The sequence below is a fragment of the Bos javanicus genome, chromosome 2, assembly GCF_032452875.1.
Source record: "Bos javanicus breed banteng chromosome 2, ARS-OSU_banteng_1.0, whole genome shotgun sequence".
Classification (NCBI taxonomy): Eukaryota; Metazoa; Chordata; class Mammalia; order Artiodactyla; family Bovidae; genus Bos; species Bos javanicus.
In genome coordinates, this window is record NC_083869.1 from 110,774,357 (window position 1) to 110,792,337 (window position 17,981).

Genomic DNA, 17,981 nt, shown 5'->3' on the forward strand with positions numbered 1-17,981 from the left:
ATTACAATTATACCATAATTTGAGAACATATACCATATTTTAAAATAGATTGTTTGTTTACTCCAGTTTTAATATCCTTAAGTTTTTTTTTTCCTTCCCTCTTCTCCCTGCCTACTACCAGGATGATAGAAAATGGGAGTGCATTTTAGCAGGCCCAGGTGTACTTGCTGTTTCTTAGGTTCTCACTGTAGTGGGTTGACTTTAACAAATCCCATTTAAAAGGTAAATTACAAACATTCATCAGCAAGTGATTTTTCTAAAGTCTTCATATTAGCTATCTCTTGTTGCCGCAACAGATTAGCACAAAAGCCGTGGCTTAAAACAACACTCGTTTATTCTGTGGCTACAGAATGCATGGAAGGCAGAAGTCCAAATGGTTCTTACTTGGCTAAAATTAAGGCATCAGCAAAGGTGCCTTCCTTTAGGAGCCTCAAGCAGAGGGTCGGTCCTTTCCCTCACTTTTTCCAGCTTCTAGAGGCTGCCTATATTCCTTGAATCATGGCTCCTTCCTCCATCTTCAAAGTCAACAGTGTAGCATCTTCAGATTCTAACTGGGTTTCTGACTTGACTCTTCTGCCTCCTGTTTTTTTAAAGATTTTGTGATTACCTTGAATCCATCTACGTAATCCAGGGTGACCCCTCGACCTCGAGATCATTAATTACATCTGCAAACCTCTTTTTGTCACATGAGGTAACATATTTGCAGATTCTAAGGATTAGGATGTGGACATCTTTGGGGCCATTCCCCTGTCTATCATAAGCATGCATGCATGCTAAGTCACTTCAGCTGCGTCCGACTTTGGTGATCCTAAGGACTGTAGCCTGCCAGGCTCCTCTGTCCAAGCAAGAACACTGGAGTGGGTTGCTGTGCCCTCCTCCAGGGGATCTTCCTGACACAGGGATCAAACCCAGGTCTCTCATGTCTCCTGCGATGGCAGGCGGGTTCTTTACCACTAGCGCCACCTGGGAATCCACCACAGTCATAGACCCACACAGTGTTCTCACAGAGTTCCACTACCTCGAGTTTCTAGCTTTCTGTGTACTCAGGAGAAAGGCTTTGAGTTTTTGTGTGTGTGTGTCTTCCCCTGATATTTCTGTCTTGGATGTTACTACTTTAATTTTATGAAGTGGTAAAGAATCCGCCTGCCAGTGTAGGAGACATGGGTTCAATCCCTGGGTCAGGAAGATGTCCTGGAGAAGGAAATGGCAACCCACTCCAGTATTCTTGCCTGGAAAATCCCATGGACAGAGGAGCCTGACGGGCTATATTGTTCATAAAGTCACAAAAGAGTCAGATGTGACTTAGTGACTAAACAACAACAATATCAACAAAACATTATCTGTGTTTGTGTGGACACATCAGGGTGGATAGATAGATGTTCAATATTCGGACAATAATGACTGGGTATTGGGTTGATACAATGATAATGTAAAATTCGCTCAGTTTTTCCTATTACACCGTATGTAAACCTGAACAAGCTTTTTGGCCAACCAGTGATTAATAATGGAAAAGGAGGCAGCAACTTGGCAATTGAAACCCCATGAGTTGTAGATAGAGGTGTTTTGTTGTTGTTCTCTTGTTTGTTTTTGTTTGGGCTGCAGCTTGAAGCATGAGGGATCCTCGCTCCCCTATCAGGGATGGAACCTACACCTTCTGTAGTGGAAGCTCAGACTCTTAACTACTAGATTACCAGAGAGGTCCCCAGGAGGAGGTTTTTAAAACTTGTCTTTATGGTAACCTGTTCAGTGAACTCACAGAGCCTTCTAACTTTTGTCTTTTAGGCTTATGTACAGAAATATGTCGTGAAGAATTATTTCTACTATTACCTGTTCCGATTTTCAGCTGCTTTGGGACAAGAAGTGTTCTACATCACATTCCTTCCATTCACTCACTGGAATATAGATCCTTATTTGTCCAGAAGACTGACCATCATATGGGTTGTAAGTATTATTATTACTTATGGACCAGTATTGTTTCTACAACAGCCATCTGCTTTGGTATTCAAGTTCTCTGCATATTTGCTCTTTTTTAAAAAATCACTGAGAGCTGAATTTTTACCTGGTTTACTTTGGGAAAATGAAAGGAAAAACATTGTTAAAGCTATGGGTGAGTAAGACTAGGAGAGGAGAGAGATGATGTTCAGAGAAATGACCTTTCTGAGAATCCTAGCAGTGGTGGGGCATGTGTGCATGCTCAGTCATGACCAACACTTTGTGACCACACGGACTGCAGCCCAGAACCCAAGATGGGGCATAAAATGCCTCCTCTCACGAAGCCCCTTTTAGTAAAATTTGATCAAAAACTGAAAATAGGAGCTGTTGGCTAATACCACTTGGAATTCCTAGGAGAGGAAAGACATGATGTGGTATTAAGCCTGACTTAATTCCAAGTGGTTTTAAGTGTGACTACTCTATACCGATTAGACGCAAAGGCATATAAGGCAGGGCAGCTTTAATTTGAGGGAGTTTCTAGTATTAGGGGGGCAGCTGGCCTATATACAGAAACTCATTGACAATTCCAGGTAGAGAGGTGGAGCCCCTTCTGATGTTTTGTTTCAGACCCTATCATTGAACTTTGTTCAGGACTAAATTCTGATTTTCTTTTTTTTTTTAATTGAGAGAGAGAGTAGCAAGGTGTGCTGTGAGCATCCAAGCCCTGGGATCAGATTGGCCTGGGTTCAAGTGCAGCTCAGCCAATGCACTTGTCTGTGTGCCCTTGTCCTGAGCCTGTAAAACAGTGTTAATAAAGTGCATCTCCCAGAATAATCCTGAAGACATTCACAGCATGGCCAACACGTGGGAGGGATCTACAGGTTGCTATAAGCATGTAATGCATAGTGATGAGTCCATGAAGGTGAAAGTCTTAAAGATCAATTCTTAGGTCAAAGATTGTTTAGCCAGGAGAGGGTGGCTTCAGGAACAAGGCTGCCAGCACAGCTGTTTCCTTAACTCAAGATTCTACCCTGAAAACTGAGCTTCAGAAGCACTTGGTCATGTGTAAAGGCACTAGGATTCTTAGGCGGCTCTGTTCTAAGAAGCTGTGGCTGCACATCTGGGGCTTTATTTTTCTCATTTGTAGAAGAAGTGAGAGAGAGGTCTTGTTTGGAGCCATAAATGCAAATGTTACAACAGGCAGGGGGTAGAAATAAAACAGTGAAGTGATGGGTGGAGAGGGCTGGTGGGTGAGGAGGCATCTCGGGACACTGGGAGTGGCTGCCCCTCTCCACCACCTGTGCCCAAGAGAGGAAAAATAGGGTGGGATTGTCAGATCTCTTTTTTCTGTGAAGTCTTTAAATGAAGGCTTACAGTTGTTTAAAATATGGTTTTTATTTATTTATTTTTGGCTGCACTGGGTCTTTGTTGCTTTGTGCAGGCTTTCTCTAGTGGCAAGTGGGAGCTACTCTTCATTTCAGTGCTTGGGCTTCTCGTTGCGGTGGCTTCTCTTGTTGCTGAGCGTGGGCCCTAGGGTGCTAGGGCTTCAGTTGTTGCGGCTCTCAGGCTCAGTAGTTGTGGCGCATGGGCTTATGAGTTACTCCACAGCATGTGGGATCTTCCCAGATCAGGGATCAAACCTGTGTCCCCTGCCTTAGCCCACAGATTCTTATCCACTGGGCCACCAGGAAAGTCCTAGGCTTGCATTTTAAAAGCTTTATATGCCAACAGAACAAAAGCATCCTTGACATGCAGACTTCCAAGGCCTGGTTTGAAGTCTTGGGCCTAAAGGACAACTAAGGTCCCTCAGGCTGGTGGTCAGGATTATTTGGCCCCTAATTCTTCCTGATTATTTGCTCCTTTTCTCTCTCATTCTACAAGTCACTGTTTCCTTTCTCCATCTCTGTCTCCCAGCCAGCCATCTTCTGAAATCTAGCTTACGTCTAGAAGTATGATCCAATGAGAACGTGCAAAAGCATAAGAATCTTGGAAGAGATGAACATTAGTGCAGTTGTTCCCCTCCTTTCTGAAGTGCCTTCTGTTCCTGCAGAGCTGGTGATGTCCACTAGAGCAGCTGGGGGAGGAGAGGGAGCTGGGAGTACTCCTCAGGATGTGAATGTGCACCCAAGATCCATGGTACTTGCATTCCTTTTCTTGTCATTTATTTTCTGAGATTTTTGTGTAGTCGCTAAGATGTGTCTGACTCTACAACCCCATGGACTGTAGCCCGCCAGGCTCCTCTGTCCATGGGATTTCCCAGGCAAGAATACTGGAGTGGGTTGCCATTTCCTTCTCCAGGCAATCTTCCCAACCTATGTCTCCCGCATTGGCAGGTGGATTCTTTACCATTGAGCCACCAGGGAAGCCCCTTTTTCTGAGATTTTTTTTTTTAATCCAACTTTTATGGTAGTTGAGTGTGGTAAATGATGCAAAATATTTTTAATAACCCAGCAATATCTTATACTGTGTACAGTCAGTTTGAGGTCAGTTATCTTGCCCACTGAGGGTAGAAAACTTTTCTTGAGGGATCAGGAAGATCTTTAGACCCTGTAGGAGGCAGTGGTTATGGGACTCTGATTGTCATCGTGGGTGGTGGTTTTTCATTTTGGAGTCCTGATTTCAGAGCACTCAAAGGATTTCCGACTTGAGGTAGAATTACGAGTCTTTTGTCAGAGAGTGGGCAAGTAAAGTCTTCACCTGAGAGAGGAAAGGGCAGCCTTTGAGTGTGCTATTTGTTGTGAGCTTTGGCAACCTGTTGTTTGCTTTTAGAGATGAGTGAATGGTCCAATCCACAAGGCACCCACGTAGAGGGTTATGTAATTTGCATCAGTGAGGCATTCTTGGCAGTTAATGGTGGAGAGACAGTGGTGGGTCCAAGGAGGGTTGGAGGGAAGGAAGGAAGGAAGGGCAAAGGGAGGTAGAGGTTTGGAGGGGACAGATGCTGAGAGGTGGGAAGGTGGTTGCTCTGTCCTCGGTTGTGTAGATAATTAAGGGGGATGCTTGGTTTGGCTCCACTGTTGTAACTGGGTGGAGGGAAGGAAAATTCTTGATGGTGTTACAGGGAGCCAGGAGGGGAGGTGGGTGGACATGCCTGCTAAGTGCTTAGTCCCTTCAGTCATGTCTGAGTCCATGTGACCCCATGTATGGCAGCCCACCAGGCTCCTCTGTCCATGGGATTCTCCAAGTAGGAATACTGGAGTGGGTTACTGTTCCCTTCTCCAGGGGACCTTTCCAACCTCGGGATCCAACCCACGTCTCTTACATCTCCTGCACTGGCAGGTGGATTCTTTACCACTCAGGCCACCTGGGATGGAGATGGGTGAGATTCTTCTGGGCAATCAGTTTTCTCCTGTGGCAGCCTGTCTCCTATAAGGGATATCACTAAATTAGTGGCTGCCTCTTTAAGGGGTGAGGATGAAGACACGTTTATTATATAAGGGACAGAATTTGAAGTCCCCTAACTTTAAACATCTTATCTCAAACTCAGAATCCTTTGGAAGGTAGCTATGTTCAAGAGTGCCAGATCTCTTGACAAATTGCATATTAATTTGACAGTTGTCATTGGATGAAGTCTCAGCAGGTTTTATCGCTTTTAAAAATAATTTGTTATATTAGGAGTGACTCATATTGTCTGAAGCAACTTAACAGAATTTATGGTTACATGAACAGCTTTCTTATCACAGTTGTAATTGTTCCTCCTGTCTATTCCACCTCTGTTAATTGCATTTGTGGGCATCCCCATGTTCTCTGGTGGCTCAGATGGTAAAAGCGTCTGCCTGCAATGTGGGAGACCCGGGTTCGATTCCTGGGTCAGGAAGATCCTCTGGAGAAGAAATGGCAATCCAGCACTCTTGCCTGGAAAATCCCATGGACCGAGGAGCCTGATAGGCTACCGTCCATGGGGTCGCAAAGAGTCGGACACGACTGAGCGACTTCACTTCACTTCCATGTTCATTGTCTTTTTTGGTCTTCATAAAAATGGGTTGGCATCGTTTTATCATTTTATAGATTGGGATTGTAATACTTCAAATAATAAGCCATATTATGTGTTGAGGACACTCAGTGTATTAGTGCTTTACATATACTACCTAATTTAATCCTGCCAGCACCTGAGACATGACTGTTGGCAATCAGGAAACTTAACATGTAGAAAGAATCACTTTGGATTAAGTGGATTTGATCCAGAGCCCTAAGGCCTCTTGTGCAAGAAAAGAAAAACACTTCTTAGAAAAACTTCTTAGAAAAACACTGTTGAGCTACACTGACTCTTCACTGGTGGTTGGTGTTTTTTTTTTTTTTTTTTAAGAGATGTTGAAGTTGAGGCTTTAAGCATTCAGACAACTTGCCCTAGGTTCTGTTCCATTGCATTTTTGCTATGATTGCATTTCAGTTTTGCCCATATGGCATTTATTAACTTTATCTACTCCTTAAGTGTCTTTCATAGACCTTTCTTGACAAGTCAAAGGTATTTTATGCCAGGAAACTTAGATAAGCTTTTTCTTTAAGTTAGCTGAGAAACATCTATGAGGTATTTTCTTCCTCTGTCACTAATCAAGGTTTTTAACCTGTCCTTTGATTCAATAGAATCTTTGACCTTGGGACAGAAAAGGCCATGAATGGGTTATTCATTAGATCCTCATAAGAGATGTTATCCATAGAACTTTAGGAGTCACTGCTCAACTGAGTGATTATCTGATCTCCTGTCTTCTATTTTGGCATGGCGACAGCCCCACCAAAAAAGAAAATAGAATATTGCTTGTGTCTTAAAAAGGTTAGCTCCAGTTTCATTGAAACTGCATGGTGTTCAGCTCTGTAACATGAGGTAGCATAATGGTACCTCCATTAATTTTCATATATTTTTAATATCACTAAAAAGTTTTTTCAGGTGCCACTTGTGTTAACTCTTGTGAATTTTCAGTCTGTCTTTTGAGTATATTTTAAAGGGGCTTTTATAATCTATTTTTATCAGTTAGCATCAAGTGAGATTGAACTATTGATTTTCCAAGTCTCAGAGGTCATGTGTCTTTAAGATTTTTAGAAATTCAAGATTTTGACAAGTGGTATGTAAGGTGATGGTATCATCAGTAGAAGAAAATCCCTTAAAATTGAATTTCAGTGCTTTTTTGCAGGGTGTTCACATTAGTCTAGGCAGAGACCTCACCACTATGTTGCCTTACCTTTTGTGACCTCCATGGCCCGTATGTGCGTGCACGCACGCTCAGTTGTGTTCTACTCTTTGCGACCCCATGGACTGTAGCCGGCCAGGCGCCTCTGTCCAGGGGATTTCCCAGGCAAGAACACTGGAGTGGGTTGCTATTTCCTTCTCCAGAGGATCTTTCTGACCCAGGGATCGAACCCACATCTCTTGCATTGGCAGATTCTTTACCAACTGAGCCACCAGGGAAGTCCTTGACCCCTATATAACATTTGAATTTGGAACTCCCATCTTCAGGCACCAAATCTTTCTGATCTGGAGTTTCCCTGGCCATGAAATAGTTTACTCGGGGGCAATCAGCCTTGAGAAAACCTGATTCTCGCTGCCCAAACTCCAGAAAGTTTTAAATTTGTCTTGGGAGTTTTCTTTTCCCTTTGTTTTCCCATTTGTAAACACTTCTTTTACATAACATCAAAGGATACAGTCCTCACCATTCTGACCCATATGTGGTTATTTTTAATAATTGTCATCCTATCCAAACTGTTCTTAGAGTTTTTCTGATGGTTGAAGGTCTAGTTGAAGGCCCTGGTTGCTTCTGAGTTTCCAGGTAGGGGTAATCTCTTTTCTAATAATTCATGTTTTTTTTTCTTTTCCTTTTTTTAATTCCCTCAATCCACTTTTTTTTTTTTTTTTTTTTTTTAAATTTTTGGCCATACAACACAGCATGCAGTATCTTAGCTCCTGACCAGGGATCAAACCCACACCCCCTGCAGTGGAGGTGAGAAATCTTAACTACTGGATGGCCAGGGAAGCCCCCCTCAGTCCTCCTGAATTTATGGCTTTTGATGAACTCTTTGAATGAAATCAAGGAGTGTTGATGTTGGGGGAGGGGGGCTGCTTCCACCTCTATCAGCAGCTCTGAGGTTTGGTCAGAGATTCCTGGCTTCCCAGGTGGCACTAGTGTTAAAGACTCCACCTGCCAATGCAGGAGACAGGGTTTGATCCCAGTGTTGGGAAGATCCCTTGGAGGAGGGCATGGCAACCCACTCCAGTATTCTTGCCTGGAGAATCCCATGGACAGAGGAGCCTGGCGGGCTACAGTCCATAGGGTCACAAGGAGGTGGATGTGACTGAAGCAACCTAGTATACATGCACATTCGGAGGTTCCCGGGCTTCCCTGGTGGTGCAGTGGTAAAGAATCCGCCTGCCAGTGTAGGAGATGCAAGAGACACAGGTTCAATTCCTGGGTCGAGAAAATCCCCTGGAGGAGGAAATGACAACCAGTATTCTTTCCTGGGAAATTCCATGGACAGAGGAGCCAGGCAGGGTACAGTTCATGGGGTTGCAGAGAGTCAGACACGACTGTGCACACACATACACACAGAGGTTCCTGATCCTGAAACATCAATACCATGAAAGGAACATGAGGATGGTGTTTATAGGGTATTGGTTTTGGTTTCCACTCAAAACTGGCTCCAGAAAGGGGAGATGTTGTCAGGTTGTCTGCCTCTGTAGGAGCCAGAACCACACGGGCTGATGTCAGTGAACAGCTTGGTTTCTGCTACAATTAAGCAGTGACTCCATGGATCTGCCTTTTTACCTCCTGATGCCAGCTGGTAACTTTCTGTCTTTTGATTCAGAGTTTCAAGACAATATAACCTAGCTCACTGTGTAGCACAACTGCACCCATTGGCTAATGCATATATTGACAGTATTTGGTCCAAGCAGCTGTGTTGGGGGTGAGGATAGACAATTAATTGAGGCACAGAGCCATGGACCAGGTTAAAATATCAGGAGACTTGGACTATAATCCTAGCAGTGAGACTTTGCTCAGGGCACTCACTGCTTGATTCTGGCCTGCAGCATCCCTAGCTTCAGAATGAAAGGACTCAGCTAGAGGACCTTGGGAGGTATATAACATGCTCGTGACTCTTCTTTATATGTTCACTATGTGACACTTAAGAGAGCCATCCATGGCTTGGAGTAAGAAAGCAAAGACTAAATGCTGGACAGAATTAAAAAAAAAAAAAAACCTGTCATCTCTTTTGCAGACTGAATGCTAATATGGTTTTACATGGTTCGTCTTCTGCTCAATGATGATACATTAGAAATGCATATCAAATCCACTACTAACTATTTGTTAGATAGTTTGCTGTTTTGTGTTCAACACAATTAAAGAAATGCTTTAAAAGGAAATGCTGAGTTGCTCGGTGACTAGAGATTCCATTTTTTTTTTTTTTTTGGTACTCTCAAAATCCTGGCAATAAGGAAGTCATAACAGCAGAAAATTTCCTTTTGGCAGGTCCTTCTTTTCCTCCTCTTCCAAGTCAAGTTAACTTATGCTGAAGAGCTTGAGTTTAAAATGATGGGTTTCACATCTCTCACATTTTGATTACTGAAAGCTAAAGTGAAGTGAAAGGCGTTCAGTTGTGTCCAACTCTTTTGAGACTCCAGGGACTATACAGTCCATGGAATTCTCCAGGCCAGAATACTGGAGTGGGTAGCCTTTCCCTTCTCCAGGGGATGGTCCCAACCCAGGGATCAAACCCACGTCTCCCGCATTGCACGAGGATTCTTTACCAGCTGAACCACAAGGGAAGCCCTTATTGAAAGCTAGCTGGCTGATATCTATATTACAAAGCAGACCTAACATTTTATGTTTAAATTGTGCCTGTAACCTAGTGTCTAACTGCAGTAGAGTCTTGGGTATTATAAAGGGTTCCATAAATTGGTTAAGAGGCAGTTGTGTGATAACATGTCAAAATGCAGTGGTGTCTCTTTGGATGTGGGCAGACTGCCATCTGGCTGTGTCACAGGGGAGTCTGAGACATGGTAAGAAAGGAGGGCAAAACAGCCTCTCCCAGCCCTGATTCACAGCCCCCAGACTGGGGTCAATTTTAGTGCCAAAAGATGACTTTTAATGTGATTATCTTCTAATCCTCTGTTTAAACCACTACCACCGTTCACTTCAAAAGGTTGCCCTGCCTGTTAAGTTGGTTCTTGCTTGAGATTAATGAGTCTTGAAAAGTATTCAACAAAGGCCAGATTGTAACTTGCAGTGAATGAAATGGAATTAGGCGTCAGAGGTTCTGACCAGTCCCTCTGAAGTAGAATCTTGTAATTTAGCCTTGGTTAAATATTAAGTAAATGTCTCTAGAGGGTTTGTTATGCAAACTGTGTTGGTTCGGTTTTCGCAATGAGGAAATGTTTTTGGTTTTAGTGTAGGTTTTAAAAAAGAAAAACTTGAAAACCCGGACTCAACAGATTCGAATCTAATTATCACTGTCATTACCTGAAAAATGATCTGTCCCCCTCCCCTTTTGATGATGACTGGAGAATGTGACTACATTCTTCCAGAACTCATCTGCCACCCCACCTCTGAAACAGGAGGGAAGGGGGGAGGGCACAACCTTTAAAAGAATGACATAGCCATTTTGTTGTGGATTTAGTAGCTTTTCATGACTCTCTTGCTTCCCTATGGAGTGTAGCCCTCCAGGCTCCTCTGGCAATGAGATTTCCCAGGTAAGAATACTGTTTGTTGGTGTTCACTTGCTAGGTTGTGTTTGATTCTTTGTGACCCCATGGACTACAGCATGCCCGGCTTCCCTGTCCTTTACCATGTCCCGGAGTTTGCTCAAACTCACGCCCATTGTGTCGATGATGCCATCCAACCATCTCATCCTCTGTCATCCTTTTTCTCCTGCTTTCAATCTTTCCTAGCATCAGGGTCTTTTCCAATGAGTTGGCTCTTCACATCAGGTGGCCAAAGTACTGGAGATTTAGCATCAGTCTTTCCAATGAATATTGAGGGTTGATTTCCTTTAGGTTTGACTGGTTTGATCTTGCAGTCCAAGGGACTCACAAAATAATCTTCTCCAACACTGCAGTTCAAAGCATCAATTCTTCAGGACACTGGAATGGGCTGCCATTTCCTTCTGTAGGGGATCTTGCCAACATAGGAATAGAACCTGTGTCTCCTGCGTGGCAGGCAGATTCTTTACCACTGAGCCACCTGGGAAGCTCTGACATGGCCATCAGATCAGATCAGTCGCTCAGTCCTGTCCGACTCTTTGCAACCCCATGAATTGCAGCACGCCAGGCCTCCCTGTCCATCACCAACTCCCGGAATTCACTGAGACTCACATCCATCGAGTCAGTGATGCCATCCAGCCATCTCATCCTCTGTCTTCCCCTTCTCCTCCTGCCCCCAATCCCTCCCAGCATCAGAGTCTTTTCCAATGAGTCAACTCTTCGCATGAGGTGGCCAAAGTACTGGAGTTTCAGCTTTAGCATCATTCCTTCCAAAGAAATCCCAGGGCTGATCTCCTTCAGAATGGACTGGTTGGATCTCCTTACAGTCCAAGGGACTCTCAAGAGTCTTCTCCAACACCACAGTTCAAAAGCATCAATTCTTCGGCACTCAGCCTTCTTCACAGTCCAACTCTCCCATCCATACATGACCACAGGAAAAACCACAGCCTTGACTAGATGAAACTTTGTTGGCAAAGTAATGTCTCTGCTTTTGAATATGCTATATAGGTTGGTCATAACTTTCCTTCCAAAGAGTAAGCGTCTTTTAATTTCATGGCTGCAGTCACCATCTGTAGTGATTTTGGAGCCCAGAAAAATAAAGTCTGACACTGTTTCCACTGTTCCCCCATCTATTGCCCATGAAGTGGTGGGACCAGATACCATGATCTTTTTTTTCTGAATGTTGAGCTTTAAGCCAACTTTTTCACTCTCCACTTTCACTTTCATCAAGAGGCTTTTGGGTTCCTCTTCACTTTCTGCCATAAGGGTGGTGTCATCTGCATATCTGAGGTTATTGATATTTCTCCCGGCAATCTTGATTCTAGTTTGTGTTTCTTCCAGTCCAGCGTTTCTCATGATGTACTCTGCATATAAGTTAAATAAACAGGGTGATAATATATAGCCTTGATGTACTCCTTTTCCTATTTGGAACCAGTCTGTTGTTCCATGTCCAGTTCTAACTGTTGCTTCTTGACCTGCATATAGGTTTCTCAAGAGGCAGATCAGGTGGTCTGGTATTCCCATCTCTTTCAGAATTTTCTACAGTTTATTGTGATCCACAGAGTCAAAGGCTTTGGCATAGTCAATAAAGCAGAAATAGGTGTTTTTCTGGAACTCTCTTGCTTTTTCCATGATCCAGCGGATGTTGGCAATTTGATCTCTGGTTCCTCTGCCTTTTCTAAAACCAGCTTGAACATCAGGAAGTTCACGATTCACATATTGCTGAAGCCTGGCTTGGAGAATTTTGAGCATTGCATTACTAGCATGTGAGATGAGTGCAGTTGTGTGGTAGTTTGAGCATTCTTTGGCATTGCCTTTTTTTGGGATTGGAATGAAAACTAACCTTGTCCAGTCCTGTGGCCACTGCTGAGTTTTCCAAATTTGCTGGCATATTGAGTGCAGCTCTTTCACAGCATCATCTTTCAGGATTTGGAATAGCTCAACTGGAATTCCATCACCTCCACTAGCTTTGTTCGTAGTGATGCTTTCTAAGGCCTACTTGACTTCACATTCCAGGATGTCTGGCTGTAGGTCAGTCATCACACCATCGTGATTATCTGGGTCGTGAAGATCTTTTTTGTACAGTTCTTCTGTGTATTCTTGCCATCTCTTCTTAATGTCTTCTGCTTCTGTTAGGTCTATACCATTTCTGTCCTTTATCGAGCCCATCTTTGCATGAAATGTTCCCTTGGTATCTCTGATTTTCTTGAAGAGATCTCTAGTCTTTCCCATTCTGTTGTTTTCCTCTATTTCTTTGCACTGATCGCTGAAGAAGGCTTTCTTATCTCTTCTTGCTATTCTTTGGAACTCTGCATTCAGTTGCTTATATCTTTCCTTTTCTCTTTTGCTTTTCGCTTCTCTTCTTTTCACAGCTATTTGTAAGGCCTCCCCAGACAGCCATTTTGCTTTTTTGCATTTCTTTTCCATGGGAATGGTCTTGATCCCTCTCTCCTGTACAAAGTCATGAACCTCATTCCATAGTTCATCAGGTACTCTATCTATCAGATGTAGGCCCTTAAATCTATTTCTCACTTCCACTGTATAATCATAAGAGATTTGATTTAGGTCATATCTGAATGGTCTAATGGTTTTCCCTACTTTCTTCAATTTCAGTCTGAATTTGGCAATAAGGAGTTCATGGTCTGAGCCACAGTCAGCTCCTGGTCTTGTTTTTGCTGACTGTATAGAGCTTCTCCATCTTTGGCTGCAAAGAATATAATCAGTTTGATTTCGTTGTTGACCATCTGGTGATGTCCATGTATAAAATCTTCTCTTGTGTTGACATGGCCATAGGACATGACAAAAACTGGTTAGAGCCAACTAGGTACAAGATGGCAGGAACTTAGACCTCTGGTGGACCTTGAGCCTGATTATACTATCATTGTAATACATTAGAGTGGCGTGCTGCTGTCCATGGGGTCACAAAGAGTCGGACATGAGTAAGTGACTGACCAGCGAAATATATTAGCATCTGAACAACACATCCACCAGCGCCAAGACATTTCTGAGGCTAACCATAGAAGACCAGAAAATGGGCAGTGGTCCAGTTCCTGGAAATCCCAGCCCCTTCCCTGAAATGGTTGGAATATTTCAACCATTAGCTCCTACTCATTATTCTATGAAATTACCTAGCCCACAAAAACTAACTGCCCTGTATTTCAGGGCCTCTCTTCCTCTAAGTTGGCCCACACTGTCTGTGGAGTGTGCTCTCTCTAAATAAATCCTCTTCTTTCTCTCTCACTGATGCCTTTCTGTGACCAGACATCAAAAACCTGAGCATCATTAAGTCCTGAGACCAGATGTATGATCTCAATTAAAGGACTGTGGGTTCAAGTCTTATCTGAATTTCAGTTTTCACCTCCACTGCTGTCTCTCTTTTCAACCTCCTAAGACTTGAAATGCTGGTTTTTGGATTGGGTTTGATTGAGCAGAATTGTAATCCTCCCATAAAGAGACCAGCACCCCTACTCTTCACCCCTAAGCACCACTTCTAAACACTTTCCTGGATGTGTGATTACTTTCCAGTTTAGCTAGGTATGAAATTGTTTGAAACATCAGGAGCCTGGAGGGCAGGATATCTTTAAGGATGAACTTAGTTTATTTAGATCTGCTAAGACAACACAGAAAAAATTAAACATTTCATTTCAGAGTTTGGATATGCAGTTAGTTCTTCTCCTTTCCTTTTGGTTTTATCATAGCTTTAAGTGTCTTATCAAGAAAAACAGCCTTTGCCATGTTATATCCAGACCTTGAACCATGGAGCCTCCAGTAGGTCAGATCTCAGGAGGTCACCTTCTGAATTCAGCTGTCTGGGCCCAAAGCTGCCTTTCCCTATTTCCTGCAGGGGATCAGTCCCTAAGGGCCTTTACAAAGCACCCTTTCGGCTGGACCTGTCCCAGAGCCTCTCCCATTTATTTGTAAAACAAAATGGAAGAAAAATGAACTAATCAGTAGGCCACAGGGGCCTTTCTTTCACAGGAAATTTTCAAGTAAAATCTTAACAATGCTCTCCCTATTTTTTTTTTAACTAATCAATCCTATTTGCAAAGCTGCCTTCTTGAATGGGTAGGATTCTCACAGCCACTGCTCGAGAGCTTCCTCTATTCGCCAGTTACTTTACCCAGTTCACAGGTGAGAAAACTGAAACCCAAAGAGTAGTTAAGGGATTCACCCAAGATTCATCCAGTAAGTGAAATACATATGTCTGTCTCCCCATCCCATCCATTCCTTTCCACTGCAGCATCTTGCCTCAAATGGCTAAATCCTACTTCCCCCTCCCTGCTCCATCCAGTTATTCAGAAGGTGCTTGGCCTATTTGGTTGGAAGGCTCCATATATCATCCTGTTAGCAAGTGCCTTCCACATGCAGCAGATACACGGCCCAGGTTCCTCAGACATTGGTCTCCCAGTTCTCTGTGTGGTGATCCCTTGAGTGCCCCCCTTTTTTTTCAGACTTTGTGTCCCAGACTCTCTACTCTCCATAAGAGGCCAGGGCATTCCAGGGGCCTGGGAGGGGAGAAGGGCTTTGGGACCTTGGTTGGGGGCAGGGAATGGAGAAGGTCTGAGGAAGCAGACTGTTGTCCCCTCAGGCTTGTGGTGCCACCGCTAACACTCTACTTCCTGATTGTATTTTGTATGCAGCCAAGTGGAAAAGGAGGAATGAGGCTAAGACTGGCCTTTGTCCCACTAGGAGGTGGGGATTTGACTCCTCTTTGCCTCAGGAGCCTCTGGTGGAGGAGGGAGGAGCCCTCTACCCCTCAGCAACTCTCCCACAAGATTAGAAGTGTCTTCTAGGCCAAGAAGGGTTTTTCTTTTTTATCAGCTTCCAGTTTACAACTGGAGAGGCCATACTGTATTTTGGCCTCCGGAATGTTCTGGAAGCTTGGGGTACTATACCAACCCAGTCTTGCTAAACATAATGGCAGTCGCCTCTCATCTTCCCTCTCCTTTCTCCAGTGCGGCCCTGGGGCTTCCCCAGGTGTCCCCTTCATAGCCGCTTCTCCTCAGTGCAGCCAACAGCCTTGACCTCTGTTCCTTTCCTCCCAGGCCCAGCTGCCACCAGATGCCAGTCAGGCTCTGTTGTGCCAGTGGCCTCAGTGGGGCTCGTTGGCCAGGAGGCATTGTGTCTGCTTGTGGGGGAGTTGGGCCTCAGCTAACTGAGGGTTAATCTGGGAAACTGAGGCTTCCTGGCAAGACTCTGACCCAGGGCGCCCTCTCTGGCCTCTTTTGGCCTGCAGTGGGTCCTGGCCGCCACCCGAGGCCTAGCCCCAGTGCTCTCCCTGTTGGATTGAGTCCAATTCCTGTGTCCTTATTGTGTCCTCTGTGAGGTGGAGTGAATGCGTCATTTTCAAGGTGCCACAGCCTGTTTATGAATAAATAGTGTAGAATTCATGAACGTGAACTGCCCATGGCTGTGTGCAGAGCCTCTGTGCCAGCCTTCGAGACGATAACAGCTCTCTGTGAGCCGAAGCCAGCTAACTGTGTCCTGTCTGGGTGCTGAACACAGGGCCATTGACCCTATAAATGTTGGGGAGTGAGGTTTCATAGGTGGCTCAGTGGTAAAGAATCTGCTTGACAATCTCACTGGACATTCGGGTTAAATCCCTGGGTTGGGAAGATCTCCTGGACTAGGAAAAGGCAGCCATGGACAGAAGAGCCTGGTGAGCTGCAGTGCATGGGGTCTCAAAGAGTCAGAAACGATTGAGCGACTTCACTTTCACTTTTCACTTTCATGCATTGGTGAAGGAAATGGCAACCCACTCCAGTGTTCTTGGCTGGAGAATCCCAGGGATGGAGGAGCCTGGTAGGCTGCCGTCTATGGGGTCGCACAGAGTCGGACATGCTTGACATGACTTAGCAGCAGCAGCAGCTCTTTGCATCAGGTAGCAAAGTATTGGAGCTTTAGCATCAGTCCTTGCAATAAATATTCAGGATTGATTTCTTCTAGGATTGACTAGTCTGATCTCCTTGTTATCCAAGGGACACTCAAGAGTCTCTCCAGCCCCACAGTTGGAAAGCATCAGTCCTTTAGTGCTCAGTCTCTTTTCTAGTCCAAGAGTGGGAACACTTAACATGGAAGGCCCAAGAAGCTGACATAGCCAGTAGGGAGCAGTCTCAGGATTTGAACTCATGAATATCTTATTCCAGAATCCTGGCTATAAACCACTGCTCTCACTAACCTTTTCCCTTAATTATGTTAAATATAGTCGGGCTTTTCTGTTTATTAAACGTGCTCAATTAATTTGATTTTTTCATTTTAAAAGTATGAACCATACTAATAAAAAATTGAGCAAAGAAGAAAAGTTTCCTAGATCCTCATTTATTGATTTAAGAGTGAATCCCCCTTTCCTTCTATTTTGTCTGCCTGCTTGTCTGTCTTTATGCACTGTTTGATCACAGGATACAGTTGATCTGCTATTTTGTGGTAAATAGTTTGATTTTACACTAACTATGTCTTGGGGGTCATGGTGCATACCTAAAAAAAAAAAAAAAAAAGGAATGAGATGGGATAACTCACTAAGCTTTTAACCTAAAAGAAATCATTCAATCTTAATTCCTTTAAGAATTAGAAAACTTGGATTCTAATCCAAATGAGAATTGCTCCACCTCTATTTTACTTACCATCAGTTCAGTTCAGTTCAGTTCAGTCGCTCAGTCATGTCCGACTCTGTGACCCCATGAACTGCAGCACGCCAGGCCTCCCTGTCCATCACCAACTCCTGGAGTTCACTCAAACTCAACGTCCATCGAGTCAGTGATGCCATCCAGCCATCTCATCCTCTGCTATCCCCTCCTCCTCCTGCCCCCAATCCCTCCCAGCATCAGAGTCTTTTCCAATGAGTCAACTCTTCGCATGAGGTGGCCAAAGTACTGGAGTTTCAGCTTTAGCATCATTCCTTCCAAAGAAATCCCAGGGCTGATCTCCTTCAGAATGGACTGGTTGGATCTCCTTGCAGTCCAAGGGACTCTCAAGAGTCTTCTCCAACACCACAGTTCAAAAGCATCAATTCTTTGGCGCTCAGCCTTCTTCACAGTCCAACTCTCACATCCATACATGACCACAGGAAAAACCATAGCCTTGACTAGACAGACATTTGTTGGCAGAGTAATGTCTCTGCTTTTGAATGTGCTGTCTAGGTTGGTCGTAACTTTTCTTCCAAGGAGTAAGTGTGTTTTAATTTCATGGCTGCAATCACCATCTGCAGTGATTTTGGAGCCCAAAAAAATAAAGTCTGACACTGTTTCCACTGTTTCCCCATCTATTTCCCATGAAGTGATGGGACCAGATGCCATGGTCTTCATTTTCTGAATATTGAGCTTTAAGCCAACTTTTTTACTCTCCACTTTCACTTTTATCAAGAGGC

The 17,981-nt window shown here is 44.0% G+C and overlaps 1 protein-coding gene across 1 annotated transcript in view; it reads left to right on the forward strand.

Moving 5' to 3' along the window:
- The window catches only part of SGPP2 (sphingosine-1-phosphate phosphatase 2), a 146,748-nt gene that overhangs the window by 52,496 nt on the left and 76,271 nt on the right, over window positions 1–17,981 (forward strand). The window contains exon 2 of the mRNA XM_061386338.1: window positions 1,783–1,941. Coding sequence (XP_061242322.1) covers window positions 1,783–1,941 — 159 coding nt within the window. The remainder of the gene's footprint in view (window positions 1–1,782; window positions 1,942–17,981) is intronic.